We start from the raw sequence: 16834 nt of genomic DNA on the forward strand, positions 1-16834 counted from the left end.
TTCATTCTAGAAACTTGATTGCAACATTTTGAGATGCATAGTCTTAACAAGACATCCCCTGCCCACCCCAGCATGCAAAGAAAAGGTACTTCCCTAACAGTTTAAACACCTGCCTTCATTAAATATGGTTGAAGAATAATTTGTGAAATGAAGTTAAAACCATTGAGATTCTCTAGATTCTTTGCAAGAGCCCAGTAGACAGCACTTCCTCCTCTCCTCCAATAATTCAGTCCAAGCTCTATTCACCTACAAAAATGTATAATTTGACAAAAGCTGGGGTGCGAGCTGAAAGAAGTCTGATTTTACTGTGCACCTTACACTGGCACTTTGAGGTACTATGCATCTTTTAAAAACCTTATCTGAAAGAGCCACGTTAGTGATCGATTCCTTACCTTAGACTATCCCCAGGCGTCACACTGGATCCGGTAACTTTTTCGTCAGCAGTACCCCTGCACGTCGGTAGGTGGCGTCATGCGGCTCCGCTTTCGTCGCTGGCGTCGTAAGTGCCAAGATGACGTCACAGAGACTACTTAGGCACCACCCATGCACGCTGACGTCGGTTTTCTTTTTCTGCGCCAGCAAGCGCAAATCCGGTTGGAGCACGTACCCTAGTCACTTTTTGACTGACTTTTTTGAGACTTTTGTCACTACTTCTTTTTGAGTCTTTGACTCCTGGTGCCACGTAGGGATGCCTGGGTTTAAATCCTGCGGGCCTGCCGCTACGATGTCCGTGGCCGACCCCCATGGCGTTTGTCTCTACTGTCTGGAGCGCGACCATGACTCCCGGTCATATTCCAACTGTCTAGCCATGGCTCCGAAGGCTTTGCGGGAGTGGTCCCGAAAGCTGCTGGTGGCCCGACAGTCGTCTCCGCACCGTTCGAGGTCCAGGGGTCGCTCGAGGGATCGACTGCAGAGCCATCTCCATCGCTCCTCGGGTCGAAGTCTTCGCACTCGTACTCTGGTAAGAGATGTCACAGGAAGAAGTTGAAGTAGCGCTTATGGTCTCTGACGTCCCCCCGTCGGTCTCCGGACAAGGAGGCCAGAGGTACTTCCCCCGCGGCTTTGTTGGAGCCTGTGAGTCCCGCGGCCTACCCACCTTATCCGGGTCCGTCGGCGACTCTGGCCCAAGTGCAAGAATTTCTTGCTGCCATGGACCCCCTTTTCAGGCCTCGGGCTCCTGCCGGCGCGCCTTCAGGCCCTGCGGTCCCAGCTGAGGGCCCTTGCTTGCCGCAGGGCCCTCCTCCGGCAGCTCTGGCCCCGGCGCTGCAGGGTCCTGCTCCGGCCCGGAGCCTCCCGCACCTCGTTCCCGGCACCACAATGGTCCTGTTCGTCCTACCTCCGCCCTTGCCTGGGTTTCCGGACAATTTTGCTCTGGGTTAGGACCCTAATTGGGACATGAAGCCAGACCGGCTCTGTTCCTGGCGCCGTTGGACCATTTGTATTTTCCTGTCCCTCCCCCGCTGCAGCAGCCTGTGCCTCGGGTGGTGGAGGAGGGGGACGACTGGGATGGATCAGGGGACCCTCTTGCACAGCAGTGCGATTCTGAACAGGAGTGGGCAGAGGAGTCTGAGGATGCAGGTGGCCTTGACCTCTCCTCTGTGCCTGGTTTTCTGTTTCCTCCTGCTGTTATGGAGGAGGGCGCCACATATACTGTGGTGCTCCGTAGAGCAGCTGAGGCCCTTTACCTTGATCTGCCTACTTTCACTCTCAAAACCAACCACCTCACTGAAGCTCTTCAGCCGGCGGCAAGTTCAATGGTACCTCTGCTTCCGTTCAATGAGGCGTTAAGGGATGTTTGATGGGCACCTTGTCTAGACCAGCCATTGGGGTTCCTGTGGATAAGAACGTGGCCAGGCGTCAGCGCCAGGTGACCCTGCCTTTTTAACGAACCATCCTACTCCGTAGAACCTGGTTATCCAGGCCTCCACTTCCCAAAGCGCATTCCCTACCGCCCGCCGTATAAGGAATCAAAGAAGCTGGAGCAGTTTGGCAAGAAATTGTTTTCCTGTGCCAGCTTGGGGCTGTGGTCAGTCAACACTGCATGGCTCTTGGGCCGCTACTCTCCCGCTGTGTGGGACACAGTGGCGGAGACACTGCCCCAGTGTCTGGAGGAGGTTTGGGCTGTACTTTCCCAAGCTGTTGCGGAGGGGAAAGACGCCGCAAAGTTCGCCATCCGGTGTGGGCTGGACACCGCGGACTCTCTGGGTAGGGCGATCTTCATGACAGTGGCCCTACGTCGCCATGCCTGGCTGCAGTCCACGGGGTTTTCAGGGGATGTTCAGAGTTCCCTCAGGGACATGCCCTTTGATGGTACTCGCCTGTTTGGCGATAAGACAGACAGTGCGCTGGAGCGTTTAAAGGACTCTACGCGACAATTACAATTGCAGTGGTGGCTCACGAATCGCAGTTGGGTCAATGGCAGATCCCTCTCCCTTCCACAACCGGAGCACACAGTGACTGATGCATCTCTCCTGGGACAGGGCAGCCACTTGGGAGAGGCGGAGATCAGAGGCCTCTGGCGGAGCCCCGCCTCCATATGAACTTTTCGGAACTTCAGGCGATCCGACTTACACTGAAAGCATTCCTTCCCACTGTCCGGGGAAGTGTGGTGCAGGTGTTCACGGACAACACCACCGCCATGTGATATTGCAGCAAACAGGGCGGGGTGGTGTCGTGGACCCTTTGTCAGCAGGCCCTGCACCTCTAGACATGGCTGGAAGATCAAGGCATTACCTTGGTGGGTCAACACCTGGCAGGCCCTCTGAATGGTAGGGCGGACAAACTCCGCCGCCGGTGCATGATGGATCACGAATCACGTCTGAACTCTGACGTGGCACAAGGTCTCTTTCTGTAGTGGGGAGAGCCTTGGTTAGATCTGTTCGACACCGAAGAGAACGCGCAATGTCAGCAGTTCTGCGCGTTGGAATTTCCAGTGCAGCACTCGCTCTGCAACGCTTTTCCATGCAAGTGGAGCTGCGGTCTGTTGTATGCCTTTCTGCCTATACCACTTCTGCCCAGAGTGCTGAAAATGATTCGGCGCACCAGGCCCAAGTCATCCTGTGGCTCCGGATTGGGCACGAAGATACTGGTATCCCGAGCTACTCAGCATGGGGATCGATCCCCTGATCCGACTGCCTCTTCAGAAGGATCTTTTGTTGCAGCTGGGGACGGTCCTCCACCCAAACCTGTCCAGCCTCCACCTTCATACATGGGGATTGAGTGGTGACAGTTGACAGCTTTCGATCTTCCTCCCGAAGTCTGGGATGTCATTCTGGCAGCCAGGCATCCCTCCACTAAGACGGTATACGCCTGCAGGTGGAACAAGTTTGTGGCATGGTGCACAGCCAAGGCTGTGGATCCCCTTTCTGCCCCTCTTTCTGAGGTGCTTCTGTTCCTTCTTTCTTTGGCCCAGCAGGGCTCTTCTCTAGGCACTATCAATGGTTATCTTTCGGCCATCTCCGCCTTTCTACAGCTTCCAGAGCAGCCTTCTTTTTTTAAGTCCACAGTTGTTAACCGCTTCCTCAAGGTCATTACACACACGTTTCCTCCCGTGCCTTTCAGAATGCCTCAATGGGACTTAAATCTTGTCTTGACCTATCTGATGTGCGCTCCCTTTGAGCCCTTGCATAACTGTCCATTATGTCTTCGGACAGCTTTCCCGGTCGCTATCACCTCTGCCCGAAGAGTGAGTGAGCTCCAGGCTCTTTTTTCGAAACCTCCTTTCCTTTCTGTTCATCCGGACAACGTGGTTTTACGGGCTCGTCCTTTCTTGCCACAGGTTGTCACGCCCTTCCACATCGGGCAGACCATCACTTTGACCACCTTCTTTCCGCCTCCGCATCCTTCAAAAGCTTGGGAGGCTCCACCGTACGGACCCAAAACGTGCGCTCTCGTTCTATCTGATGCAAAACCACAGTTGATGGACAGAATGCAGAACAATGTCATACATTCACCCCAGTACAGAGATCTGGGCCTAAATCCATCGTTTTTTTTGCACTCCACACCACCCCAGTTCAGACACAGCCATATGCAAATCAGCCTTGACCCTGTGCCTCATGGGAACAGTCCAGCCCGAACTCCCAAGCCATGTCATTCCTGGACCGGAATCAAGCATCCTAGAACCGGTTTCTGGCTATCTGCCATCTTCAGCCAGGATAGCTTGACTCCAGTGGTGTGGAGAGCATGGGACTCACTTTTGAGCATACCCATCCCACTCAGGGTGACAAATGCAAAACCACAGTTGGTATTGCTGGGGTATCTATTCTAAGGTAAGGAATATATCACTAACGTGTCTCTTTTAGATTCATAAGTTACTACTTGTGTAATGATATATCTGTAAGAGACATTAGTTAGCGATAGATTCCTTACCGCCCCACCCATCCTCACTGTTCTGCGAACTGATTTCTAGGGTTAAGGTCATCCCTTTCAGGGCCCTAGTTTAATGACACCAGTTGTCAGTTTGTTGCATGGCTCTGCGTTCCCGGCTCGGAAAGTCGTGTAAAGAACTGACGTCAGCGTGCATGGGTGGCGCCTAAGTAGTCTTTGTGACGTCATCTCTGCGATTACGATACCATAGAGGGACGCTGAGCAGATCGACGCCACCAACCGACGCGGAGGGGTACTGCTGACGAAAAACTTTCCGGATCCAATCTGACGCCTGGGGATATTCTAAGGTAAGGAATCTATCCCTAACTAATGTCTTTTACAGATATATCGTTACACAAATAACTTGTGCTTTGGGTGATATGAACCAGTTTTCAAAGAGAAATGATGGGAATTAATGACACACTAAAGATGTTTTATAATAAAATATTAACCAAGACTTTACCTTTAATCTTTAAGTCCCTGACTTCTTGCCATGACTATGTAGTTTTAAAATATTCCTATGGTGCTTTCACTGTTCATGAATGTGTTTTTGAAGTATTTATAGACCTTTGCATAAACTCCCAAAGCTTAGTCTATTATTTGGATCGTGCAATTCTCTCAGGTACTCTCACCCTCACTTAGTTAATGTTCAACTAAAGCACAGTCATTGAGACTTACATGTCAATAGCAATTTTGATTGCAATGCCAGTGTAAAAAATTGAAATTTTGCCTGTAGAGACTGAAGTACAACTGGAAAATTCCCACTTTACCTTATTTTTTTTCTACTCCACAATTAGCTTAAATATTCAATGTATTGAATTAATAGCTAAACACAACAGCAGTTAAGTACCACAGTCAAGTAGACTAAAGCTCCATCTTATAATTGTGTATATGATTCTAGACAGGCATCACTAAACAAGTACCATTCTTGTTGTGATGTGGCGCGCTTGGGGATGTGGTATGCTCACACATCCTTTTTCTGAATGTTTGTATTGTGTATTTTTGTGTGGTGTGTGTGCTGGCTCTGCTGACTCTGCAGTCCTTTACCAGGTATGTGGCTGTGGTGTTGTATTGTGAGCATGAGGGCATCAGGGGTCTGTTCAATGTGTTCTTTTCATAAGTGTTCTGTTTGTTTTGTGTAATGAGAGCTGTTGGGTGGAAATTAGCCGCTGTATGTCTGATAATATCCAGTTATGGCATATCAGGACTATATTGGGTGTGTAGTACGATTTCCATCCAAAATACGGATTCATTTGTTCTGTAGTTTATCTCCAATCTTGTAGCATAGTGATAGAAGATTATATATGGAATAAAGTACCCCCTTTCTTACATTATAATGATATTGCAAGTCACTGAGAATTTCCATGATCATATAGAGAAACAAGGCTGAGTTCCTTTATAAGGCTATGGAACTCTGAGGTGACCTGCAATATCCTTTTAATGTATGGTGGAGGTTATTTATTCCATATAATAATGGTCTCCCCATCAGCTTTCCCATAAATCACTTAAATCCTTGGTGTGTGGTTTTCCATATGAAAGCAAAAGATTGTTTGCAAACATGAAGAATAAAAGTAGAATCTCTGATGAAATATTAAACACATCAAAACAAGCTGTTAGATATTTGTAGCAAAAAGATTTTAGAATCTGTTTAATGCATATTAGTTTTAAAATTAATGTGCAGTTGCTTGAAATGTGTAGAAACATTTTGAATGATTCCAACTCTTCTATAATTACATAGGGAGTGCAAAAATATACATGTTGCCATAAATGTCCGGTCACCTTGTTACTGTACGTCTAGAAAAACCAATCTGAAGGAAGAAAACTATTGTTTTGTTCATTAAACAGCCACTTTAATTACACTCCGTGGCCTGACCTGCCTATCCCCTCGGCTGCTAGGTCTGGCAGCAGGAATTGTGACTTCCAAACTCAACTGTAATAGCTTATTACAGTTGAGCGGCTAGGTCATGTCTTTAAAATAGGTAACTGGGTGTGTCACAAGTTGCCTATTATAAAGAAATTAGAAACATGATTTTATACATGGATTTCAGAATCACATGCATTATATGGTAATACTGATTGCTCAAACTTCGGCAGTGAAAATACATGAAATATCCTTTGAGACGTGCAGTACTCCATTTAAGCATTTTAAAAATATGTAATTTACTTGAACAGAGGCAGGGTACAAGAAATAATAACTAAACGTTAACCAAACCCATGAGGTCTTCTAATTCCAAAGCAACTGTAGTGGGCAATCTATTTCCTTGGCTTTTTTTCACCAAAACAGGTCTTCAACCCTTTCCAAAAAGAGATATCAAGCTAATCCACAGTGTCTCCCGGCCAGTCCCTGGTTTTCTGCTTCACCAACAACCTGATTCTTTTTCTGTAAGTAGGTGTGGCTTAGGCCTGAATATTTAAGATTAAGGCCCACTTACACATGTGATTTGGATAGAAAATTCTTCTGTCTGCAGAGCATTCACCCCTGTCTTGTGTTCCATGTTAGCAAGTCTCTGCATGTTTTCACTGAGTACCACCATGAGGTTAAAAATCAAGCATGTGTGGTGGACATATCCATTTAATGTTGAGATCTCCAAGTGTGGCTCTGAGGTAGAAAGCGCACCCCCACTTTTGAGTATGACTATTGTATTTGCACCAGGCATTAAGGATTTGGATATGTTGTGAGCGACTCACCAGATTGAAAAGTCTTTTTTCCTGATGCCTTCAGGGAGAGTTGCTTACTGGCTTCTCCTGGCAAGACGTTTGCCTAGTAGCACTCAGCTGGGATTCTTGCTCTATCAATGTGGGATATAGAAGAAAGATGCATTTGTGCCTTCCATGCATACTGTGAGGTGAGTGTTCACTATTTGGGGACACTAATCCATTTTGAAACCTCTATGTATTTATGAACTGCCTGGAAATACCCTAGTCTCCCTATTTTGAAGTACAACAGATGTCTGCAACTAAAGGACGGGAGGAAAGCACATTTGATGTGCAAAGACATTCCCATGTGACTTTCTTCCCTTGCTTCCCTGTCCCACTAGGTTCACCCTGACAGATTTGTGTGGCAGCTACTGAAGCATTCTCTGCATTCCTTTTGTGTCCTTTGTTCTTCCACTTTCACAGGGCATACAGACTCCATACCCTCTTCCTTTTGATTCTACAGGTCAGCGTTTATGCCTAGGACATAATGCAGAAGTTATCCAACACCTTTAAATTGAGAATAGGCTTGCAGAAATGTAAATTCTTGTCTGTCAGCTGGTACAAGATGAGGGCACAAACTCAGTGAATGGGTGCTAGGATACGTCCGACCTTAAAAGTAGTACATATCACTCTATTTGAATGATGGTTAAGCTACATGTCACGGGTCCAAGACACCCTCCTTCCTTGCTTAGTTGTCCACAGACTTGGAGAATCCAAGGATTTTACTATAAGTATTGTGCCTTGCCCTTGCACGAAAAAGCCTAACCTCTGCAGAGACAGAGCACTGAAGTTACCTTGCAGCTGGGGAAAGCTGTCCAGATAAGGAGATTGCATCCCAGTGAGACCCTTTAGGCATGGGAGCTTCTGTAAGGGGATTCTGTTCAACAACTTCTTACAACTTTGTTGAACTCCCAAGACCAGTTTCACAGTCACTCTTGTGAGCTTCCACAGTCTCCGAACTCCATAGTGTCTGCCCCCTAGTGTCACTGAGATCACTCTGCCCACCTCCTTGAGCCAGGAGTCATAGTAAGGTTAGTAGGTTTAAGGGCCTTGATTCTGCAGACCCCACCTAATCCATATGGCTGGTTTAGAGAAATTGTTTGTGAGACTGTGTGCAGAAAATCCTGGCTGCTGTGGCCCCTTGTTTGTGACCTTAGGCGCAGAGTAACCCAACTGTGACTGGCTAGTTTTGTTCCCACCTCCTGGAGCATTTGGTTCCCCAGATCCGGGCTCATGTTATCAATGCTGCGTTGTCGCTCCTGGGATCCTGGTTCATTGGCATCATGGATTAGCTTAAGTACCCCTGCTGAAGACTCCCTCTTGAGGATGATCTCCTCGTCCTGTGTGGACCCCATTGATGTGTTGGTGTGGGATAGTGACCTTGTTTGGGTGGAGGATCTTGGGTTCAGCAAGAGGTGCAGGATTTGAATACACGGTGGCCAAAGCTGCAGAGAATTTCGGAGGACCACAACAGGCCACAGTTGCTTAATCTTTGCAAGGACAGTCTATCTGCTGTCGAGCACCTCAATCCACTCCATTTGTCTGCTGATCTGAATCTGCATGCGCACAACTCTGGCTTCCTAATTGGCTGCACCAGCTCTTACAGTTCAAGAGAGCTGTCCACAAGGTTGCGTATCTCTTGGGCAGCCATTCAAGCTAAAACATAGGCAAGTACAGTGGGAACATTAATATAGTAACTTGTTTAAACTGCTAACAAGCCCGCTTGACTTATTCTAGTATGTTTATTTGTATTCTCATATGTTTATTTGTCGTTTTTAAGCTTTGTGGACTGATTAAAGTAGTTTCTGGTTTTAGACAATAAAGCACTGTCAGGACCTTTCTCACTGTTGCACGCTATTATGATGTCTTGGGTCTCTTAACACTCACCACCTTTCCCTCAAGTAACCTTGGATTGCTCTACTTCTCTACTTTGAGGATCAATTGCTAAAAAGATTGTACCTCTTGTTTAGTTATTAGTCCAGTAGTAAGGTGGTTCATGGAACAACCGAATTAATATACTCCAGTTGTCACAATTGGAGCAGGGGAACCCCTGATAGCCCCCAGGCTTCTCCCTGTGTTCTCACTTGTGGAAAAAGGATTTTTGAATGATTCCCCAATTTAGTGTTGATATAATCAAAAGCTCATGGATCTAAAAAAAAGTAGTTGAATTAAGGCACATAATGTGATATTTGTTAAAAACATGTGACAAATCATGATCTTTTAAATGTTTGAGAACATCAATATCTCATTTATGTGAACTCTAGTGTAGGAAAGTGCCCCTTTTTGCTTGACATGTGATGCAACTTGACTTGATGTGCCCTGGGTCCCTGCCTTTCAGGTTCCCAGGGACTGTGTTCTTTCCCAAAACTGTACCTTTGTCCCCACAATTGGCACACCTCTGGCCACATGTAAGCCCCTGGTAAAAGGTACAATGGGCACTGTGACCAGGGAAGGCCTCTAAGGGCTGCAACACATATTGTGGCACCTTTAAGGGCTCTGCACCTTAACACCCATGCACTGCTATTGCAGGGTGCTTGTTTTGGTGCAGAGAAAAATGAAGAGTCTGCATGGCACACATCCCTGTGTGCCATGCTTGCAATCCACTGCCTATGGCCTAGGTAAGCCACCCTTGTAGCAGGGTGCACCAGACCACAGGTTAGTGTGCCAGTTGTATGAGCACTGTACCCCTACAGTGTCTAAGTCCATTCTTGGACAATGTAAGTGCAGTACAGCCATAAACTACATGGTCTGGGAGTTGGTCAGTATAAGCTCCACGGCTCCATAATGGCTTTACTGAAACCTGGACAGTTTGGTAGCAAATGGCTCAGCACAATAAACCCACTCTGATGCCAGTGTGGGATTTAATGTAAAATGAACTCAGAGGGCATCTTAAAGATGCCCCCTCAAAAACGACCAGCCCTGGTGTGGTTCCTGAATGGCTACCTGCCATTTGCCACCATCAGACTGGTTTCTGGACCCCTGAGTAGAGGCCTCGGTTCTCTGGGTCGAGCAACAAAGCCCATCCTGGGCAGGGGTGTCATGCCTCCTCCCCAAGGATGGGCTGGGTCAACGAAGGGGAATCTTCAAAGGCCTGCCTCTTTTAAGCTGTCCCTGCCTTTTGTTGTCCCCAGTAACTTTCTCCCACCTCTACTGTCCCCCACTTTGGGTGGGAGAATCGGTGGGAAAACCAAGTTAGGAGGAGAGTTGTGCCTATCTTTGCCAACCTCACCCCTCAGGTGGGGGAGGCAAGGTAAAGCACACATCTCAGTCCCCTCTATCCTGAAGATGAGGGGACCAAGCCAATTAGGGAGAGGCTCATGCCCCCCTCCCTCTGGAGGGTGGTAAAATGGGGGGTGTACCCACACCAAGGAAGAGACCCATTGGTCTGGACCTGCATACCCCTGTAAACACCCCTAAATTCAGTTTTTAGGGTCAACCTCGAGCCTTGCCTCTTCAGATTCAAGGAAGAGACCAAAGAGCTGTTCTGACCAGGAAGAAAAGGACACCTCAACCTACCTCAAGCTTCAAGCCAACTCCTGCAGCCTCACCCTGAAGGGTCCCCCCGACCTTGACCGGAGCTGGTAAGAACACCTGACACCAAAAGACACTGCTGCACCCGACGCCCCATGGCCTTGGGTGGCCCTACCGACAGTGACCACGCATCCCCAAAGAACCCAACTTAACTCTCCTGCCGGTGGTCACATTCTGGAAACCTCCCTGCCCCAGCCTGCAGTCTTTTGTTTGAACCGGCGATCTCAATTGCAGTCCACAGGGTCCCCTACGTCTTCTTGGCACTCTGCACCTGGCTGCCTCTGTGCCGCTGGTGGTGCAGCCCCTGTGCTAATTTTTGCCCCTGCGGTGCTGATCTTAAACCTAGGATCTTTGCTCCCACACCAGAGTGGCCTACTCGTAAGCAGTCCCTGACCAAAGGCCCCCTTAGCCCCGTTGACTAACAATGGGCCACTGCATTCTGCACCCGGCAGCCGGTGGTGCAATTTGAGTGCCTTGCTATATAAAGGGGGCCCTCCTCGGAGGGTGAGGTATGTCTGGGAGGAAAATGTGAACAACCACAACAACAATACTATTATACAACCTCCCACTTGACCTCTATTTCTTTGACATGTGGGCTAAAACTGCCACCAACAACATAATAACAAATATATTTTTATTCATTTTGCTAAATATTTTATACTTATTTTAATTAATGATAGCAAAAAGTGAACCGAAAATATGTTTCCTTAAAAGACATACATATTATTACAAAATCTTTTTTTCATATTCTTTTTTCTACATTTCATTAATGCACAAACAGTTACATTTTTCTTTATACAACAAAAAACACTGATCTGCAGTGCACCCCATGATTCATACCAGCAATTCAGATCACTCCATTAGATCCACATTCATTCTCGCTCATACCAAACTCACTAACAATCAGCCCTGAACCACAGATGCATCCTGGTCAGAAGGGGACAGCAATGTTTGAGGTCTCCATGACTATATCGTGGGCTGAGCGAATATGACTAGGTCGATGCGCATTTCGGTGGAATAAGCCTTATCTTGACCACCTTCTTCAGGACCGTCTCAATTCATATGCTGTAGGGGTACAATGAAATGCCTTATAAGTAGGTCGACCACAATGCTAGTATTTGGCTAGCAGTCTTTCTTTTTTGGCGGGTCCTCTAAATAAGACAATCTCTCCTTATTGGTCTCAATAATGCCTTGCCATGATGGATTCTCCTGTTGATCTTTTTTTGGGATTCAGAGATATACGTGTCCACGACTTTATCGAGAGTTGACACCCCTGTATGTAGATAATTTTCTGTGCCTTGTATGTATGAGGGTCCCCAAAAGTCAATTCATATGTTCTTAGATAGATCTATTGAAGTTTATTATGTTACAGACTGTTCTGCGAGCACTCTGATAAAACTGATTTTTCAAATTGTCATGTCGATGCAATACATTTCTTTTCCTGTGGGGACCAACGGTGTCCGAGGCAGTAAAACCGGCGTGCCTAACTAAACCTTGGTTCTTATACCCCAAAACTATTCTTGCAGGTCATTTACTTACCTGCAAACTGATAACCTTTGTCACATAGGTACCAATGTTGTGATTTATGTTCTTAAAATGTTCTGTTGAGCTGAACTTTAGTATTGAAAACTAAGTAGCTTTGCTTTAATCACAAAATTGTAGTAGCTACCTGACCGTGGTAGACTCCAGTGTGTGATATCTCAGCATATCCTCTCCAATACCCAAAGTAACTGCAAAGTAATCTAAAAGTAACTAAACGTGATTTCTGTGTATTATAAATTGTTTTAAAAGCAAATACAAACATGTAACGATTACAGTTTCATCCACAACTGCATTTCCTTGTAAAGCATATTCTACTTTCCGGTACCAAGTCTTGCTTGGTTCTAGAAATAAAACATAGGTATACCTTTTGTTTTACTTACCTAATTGGTCTGGATTCAATAAATGATTAACACAGCCTCCTGATAAGCCTAACTGCTCGACCACGCTACCACAAAGAGAGCTGTTAGTGATTATCAAATTTAACCTCTGCTATACCTCTGGGGATCCCCTGGACTCCGTGCATGCTATACCTTACTTTGGTATAGTATATACAGAGCCAGCTTCCTACATCTAGGAAAAATCATTTTAACTTGATACTAGAAATTAACTGTTGGGGGAAAAAGGATAGCATATCTATTGTGATCTATTTGGTACAGCTTTGACCTGCTTACCTACTTCCTTGTTCATGGAACTCTTATGATCAACTGTGGACATCCTTATTGACGTGCATTTCAAACATATTTGGACTCCTGCAACACGTCTTTCTGATACCTTTTGGATTCTTTTCTAATTGATGAGAGTTCTTAATCTCTGGGCACATGCCTTAATAATTAGGAACAGCCTAATTTCTATGCTCCGGTACTTCAAAGCAATAACCCTAAACAAAATCTATTTGAGCATGGATCTGTATGTAGAACTTATCTTTAGATGAGTTGCAAGTATATGGATTTTAAAGAGGTTAAACACAATCTATCCTAACTAAATTGAGAACAGGAAAGCCCTCCTTTTTTTTCTTCATTTTGTTCGCTCATGGAGTATGAACATTAAAAAAATACTTGAAATATAATGCTGTTATTTTCACTTTTAGGACCCACAAACATCACGAACATTGACTCTCATCTCAAAAACCATCCAGACCTTGGGTAGCTGGTTAAGCTTGTCCAAAAGCAAACTGGTACGTCTCCAGCTGTTTTTTTTTTATTTCTGGCATTGCCATACCTCCTTTGTAGTAATGGAATTTCATGTCCGTACATTAGTGATACTGTTACTAAATATAACACTTTCTTTCAGTCGAGCTTCAAAGAATCTTTCATGTGTGAGTTTTTCAAACTTTTTCAAGAAGAGGGTTACACGGATGCTGTTAAAAAGGTAATCTGAATCAAATGTTTTTGATAATAGTTTTTCGTTAATTAACATAGCATTTCTTTTGCGTCTTAAGACCCACACAAACCTTTTTGTGATGAATATTTTGAAAAAAAATATTTTAATCCTGCAGCAGCTGTTCCCAATATAACACATGAAATGGGGAATTTCTAAAAACATAGAAAAACACATTACCTCCTCTTTAAACACTTTCTTAGGGCTTGACACATGGTTGAAATGCTAAATTTTAAGGCCTGGTGAAGGAAAATATGGAAGGTAACAATATCTTGATTCAAAATGTAAGAACTGTATGGTTTAAGTGTGTTCTGCGTACTTCCTACTTCCCTTGACTCTACATTCGTAAATATAGTGTAGGCAGTAGGAATCTTGGACAGTGCATGTACACAGCCCCAGTGGACACAGGGCTGTTGAAATGAATTGCATATTGTTCGAAGACCATTGAATTTCAGCTGTCATGCCCATATTGTAGAGCAGCAATCTGGTGCAAGTTTGGGTTTCAAACAAACATCATCACTGGTATCTGTAGAGGAGAAACATTCAAAAGATGTGCCGCTCGGAATGTGAAATTCTGCATATCCATGAACTGCCTGCCAAGGTCTGGGAAGATAGTCAGTAAGGAAACATTATCCTCTAAGTCAGAAGGTGTCAGACATGTTCTACTTTACCCTCTTCTAATATTATCATTCAGCAGAAGGTATTAAGGTTTCCTGAGTGTTTCCCACAATGGACAAAGCTAAGGATGAGCAAAATTGTGATTTTTTTTTTTTTCTTCATGAAAATTATAAAAAACCATGTGGAATTTGGTGAAATTTTCTTGGTGGTACCGCATGAAAATTAACTGTGAGACCATACCTTACATTCAAAAGTTACCTGAGATACCATCAGGAGACTGGTTCCACAGGAAAATGTCTTCCACAAGATTTTATCTGCTCAGATCCATCTCCAGAAAACAGAAATTATGTAAACTTTCACAAGCTGTGCAATGTCACAAAAATTGTGTAATGTGAAATTCAGAAATTTCAGTCGTTAAAAAAAAAATAAAAAAATTAATCAAGACAAAAACCTCCTATCTGATGGAAAAATCTAGCCGCAGAATATTCACCTTTGAAATTCCAGGCATCAGGCTGGATCCGGATGATTTTTGATAGCAGTACCCCTGCGTGCTGTTAGGTGGGGTCGGTCGACACCGAATGACGTCATAGTCGTCTGGTTTGCCATCGTCATGACGTCCGCATCGTCCATATAGGTTCCAACCTGGCGCGCTGACATCAATTATTTTCTTTCAGCACCAGCCAGCGCAGATACGTCGAAGAGAGCTACCCACTGCCACTTTCTGACAGACTTTTTTCGACTTTGTTTTGTGAGTAGTTATGTCCACCAAGAAGACCTCTGTGTTCAAGCCATGCAACGCCTGTCACCACACCATGTTGGTCACAGACCCCAATCTGGTGTGTCTTTGGTGCGTGGAGCAGGACCACGATCCGAAGTAGTGCCCTGACTGGCAGGCCATGGTGCCGAAGGCTTTGAGGCAGCGGTCCCTAAAGCTAATCGCGGTCCAGCATGTGGGGCCGCAGAGGTCGCCTTGTTTGATCCTGGTTATGGTCAAGAGGAAGTTCTGAGCACCACTCCGGGGGGTAAGGGGGGGGGTCGAAGTCTTCTTCCTCCCAGGCGAAGTCATCGCAGTCAGATGAGCACAAGAAGTCCAAGTGCACTTCGACTTCGCCCAGTCCGTCCTGTGATGAGAAAGAGGAGTCCCGACATTCGAGGCCCGCTCTGCTGAGCAGGTGCTTGGATCGGCTCGGTGTTTCTCTCCCTTTCTAGGGTCGGGAGCGACCCCCGTCCAACTAAAAAAAATGTTATGCCATGTGCGCCATATTCCGGCAGCCTGACCCTGCCGGTGCAACTTCGGGCACCTCAGGCTCTGTGTTTCCCTCCCTTTCCAGGGCCGTGAGCGGCCCCCGTCCAACAAGGATTTTATGATGCCATGTGCGCCCTATTCCGGCAGCCTGACCCTGCTGGTGCACCTTCGGGCACCTCAGGCCCAGTGTAAGGAGACCCTGTGGGCTCGGCCCCTCCGTCCCCTGCGCCACGGCCTCCTCTTCCTGGATAAGACAGGCGCCGGTCGCACCACGTCGACCTTCCCCGGTGCCATGTCCAACATGGAGACCCTCTGCATGCCAGACAACATGGAGCCGGATGATGATGATTGGGAGGGGCAGCAAGCTCTCTTAAAAATCCTGCAACTAATCTAGAACCGGACTGGTATGAGTACCTAGGTGATACCAGCGGCATTGACACCTCCCTGGGTTATGGCATGCTGTCTCTCCCTAACCTGGCTATTGAGGAGGCAAGCTTCTTTTGCATTGGTGATGCGTAGGACTCGACCTGCAGCTTCCTACGGTGGCTGTCAAGACTAATGTCTTGACGTAGGTCTTGCTGTGTGGTACTCTACCTCAGAACCCTTGCTGAATTTTAACAATGTTTTGACAGACTTTCTATTGGGCACCTGGTCCAGGCCCAGCACAGGGGCTCCTGTGAATAGAAGTATTGCCCGCTCACTATGCTCTGCACCGGGTGACGCAGCTTTCACCCCCCTCCCCGATCCCACCCCACAGATCATGGTGGTCCAAGCCTCCACTTCCCATACTGCACTCCCTTTCGCACCCCCCGGACGGGAAATCCAAAAGGCTGAACAGCTTCGGTAAGAAGATCTTTTTTTCAACCAGCCTAGCATTGCGGTCAGTACAAAGTGCATGCCTCTTGGACCGTTACTCCAATTCGCTATGGAATATGGTTGCGCAAGTGCTGCCAAGAGTCTTGGAGGGGGACTGGACTCTCCTCTTCTAAGCTTTTACAAATGGGAGAAATGCAGTGAAGTTTGCCATACAATATGGCTTAGACGCGACAAACTCGCTAGGCAGAGTGAGTTCAACAGTGGCTGTTAGGCGCCACACCTGGCTGATGACGTCTGGCTTTTCGGGGGATGTCCAAGCTAACCTTGTGGACATGCCCTTTGATGGCTCCCGTCTCTTCGGAGACAAGGCAGATGCAGCGCTTGCAGGGCTGGACTGGGAACAGAAACCGGCCCTGGCAAACTGCTCAGCTGGTCCCCCCTTGAGGGGGAGTGGAGCCAAGCAGTTTGCTAGGGCCGAATTTGTTACAGGGGGCCGATATTGCCGACCCCCAGTAACAAAAAAAAGTCCCCAGGGGCCCAAAACCGGCCCCACCCTAGCAGCCTACCGGGGAAATGCCCGGGGCCTGCTATGGCCAGTCTGGCCCTGAGCGTTTGAGCGTTTCAAGGACTCGCGGGCTGCAG

At 46.7% G+C, this 16834-nt stretch overlaps 1 protein-coding gene across 1 annotated transcript in view; it reads left to right on the top strand.

Moving 5' to 3' along the window:
• The window catches only part of RASA2 (RAS p21 protein activator 2), a 619199-nt gene that overhangs the window by 487689 nt on the left and 114676 nt on the right, over window positions 1–16834 (top strand). Inside the window, exons 16-17 of the mRNA XM_086943698.1 lie at window positions 13223–13309; window positions 13426–13503. Coding sequence (XP_086799824.1) covers window positions 13223–13309; window positions 13426–13503 — 165 coding nt within the window. The remainder of the gene's footprint in view (window positions 1–13222; window positions 13310–13425; window positions 13504–16834) is intronic.

The sequence above is a fragment of the Lissotriton vulgaris genome, chromosome 11 (genome assembly GCF_964263255.1).
Source record: "Lissotriton vulgaris chromosome 11, aLisVul1.2, whole genome shotgun sequence".
NCBI classification, from domain to species: Eukaryota; Metazoa; Chordata; class Amphibia; order Caudata; family Salamandridae; genus Lissotriton; species Lissotriton vulgaris.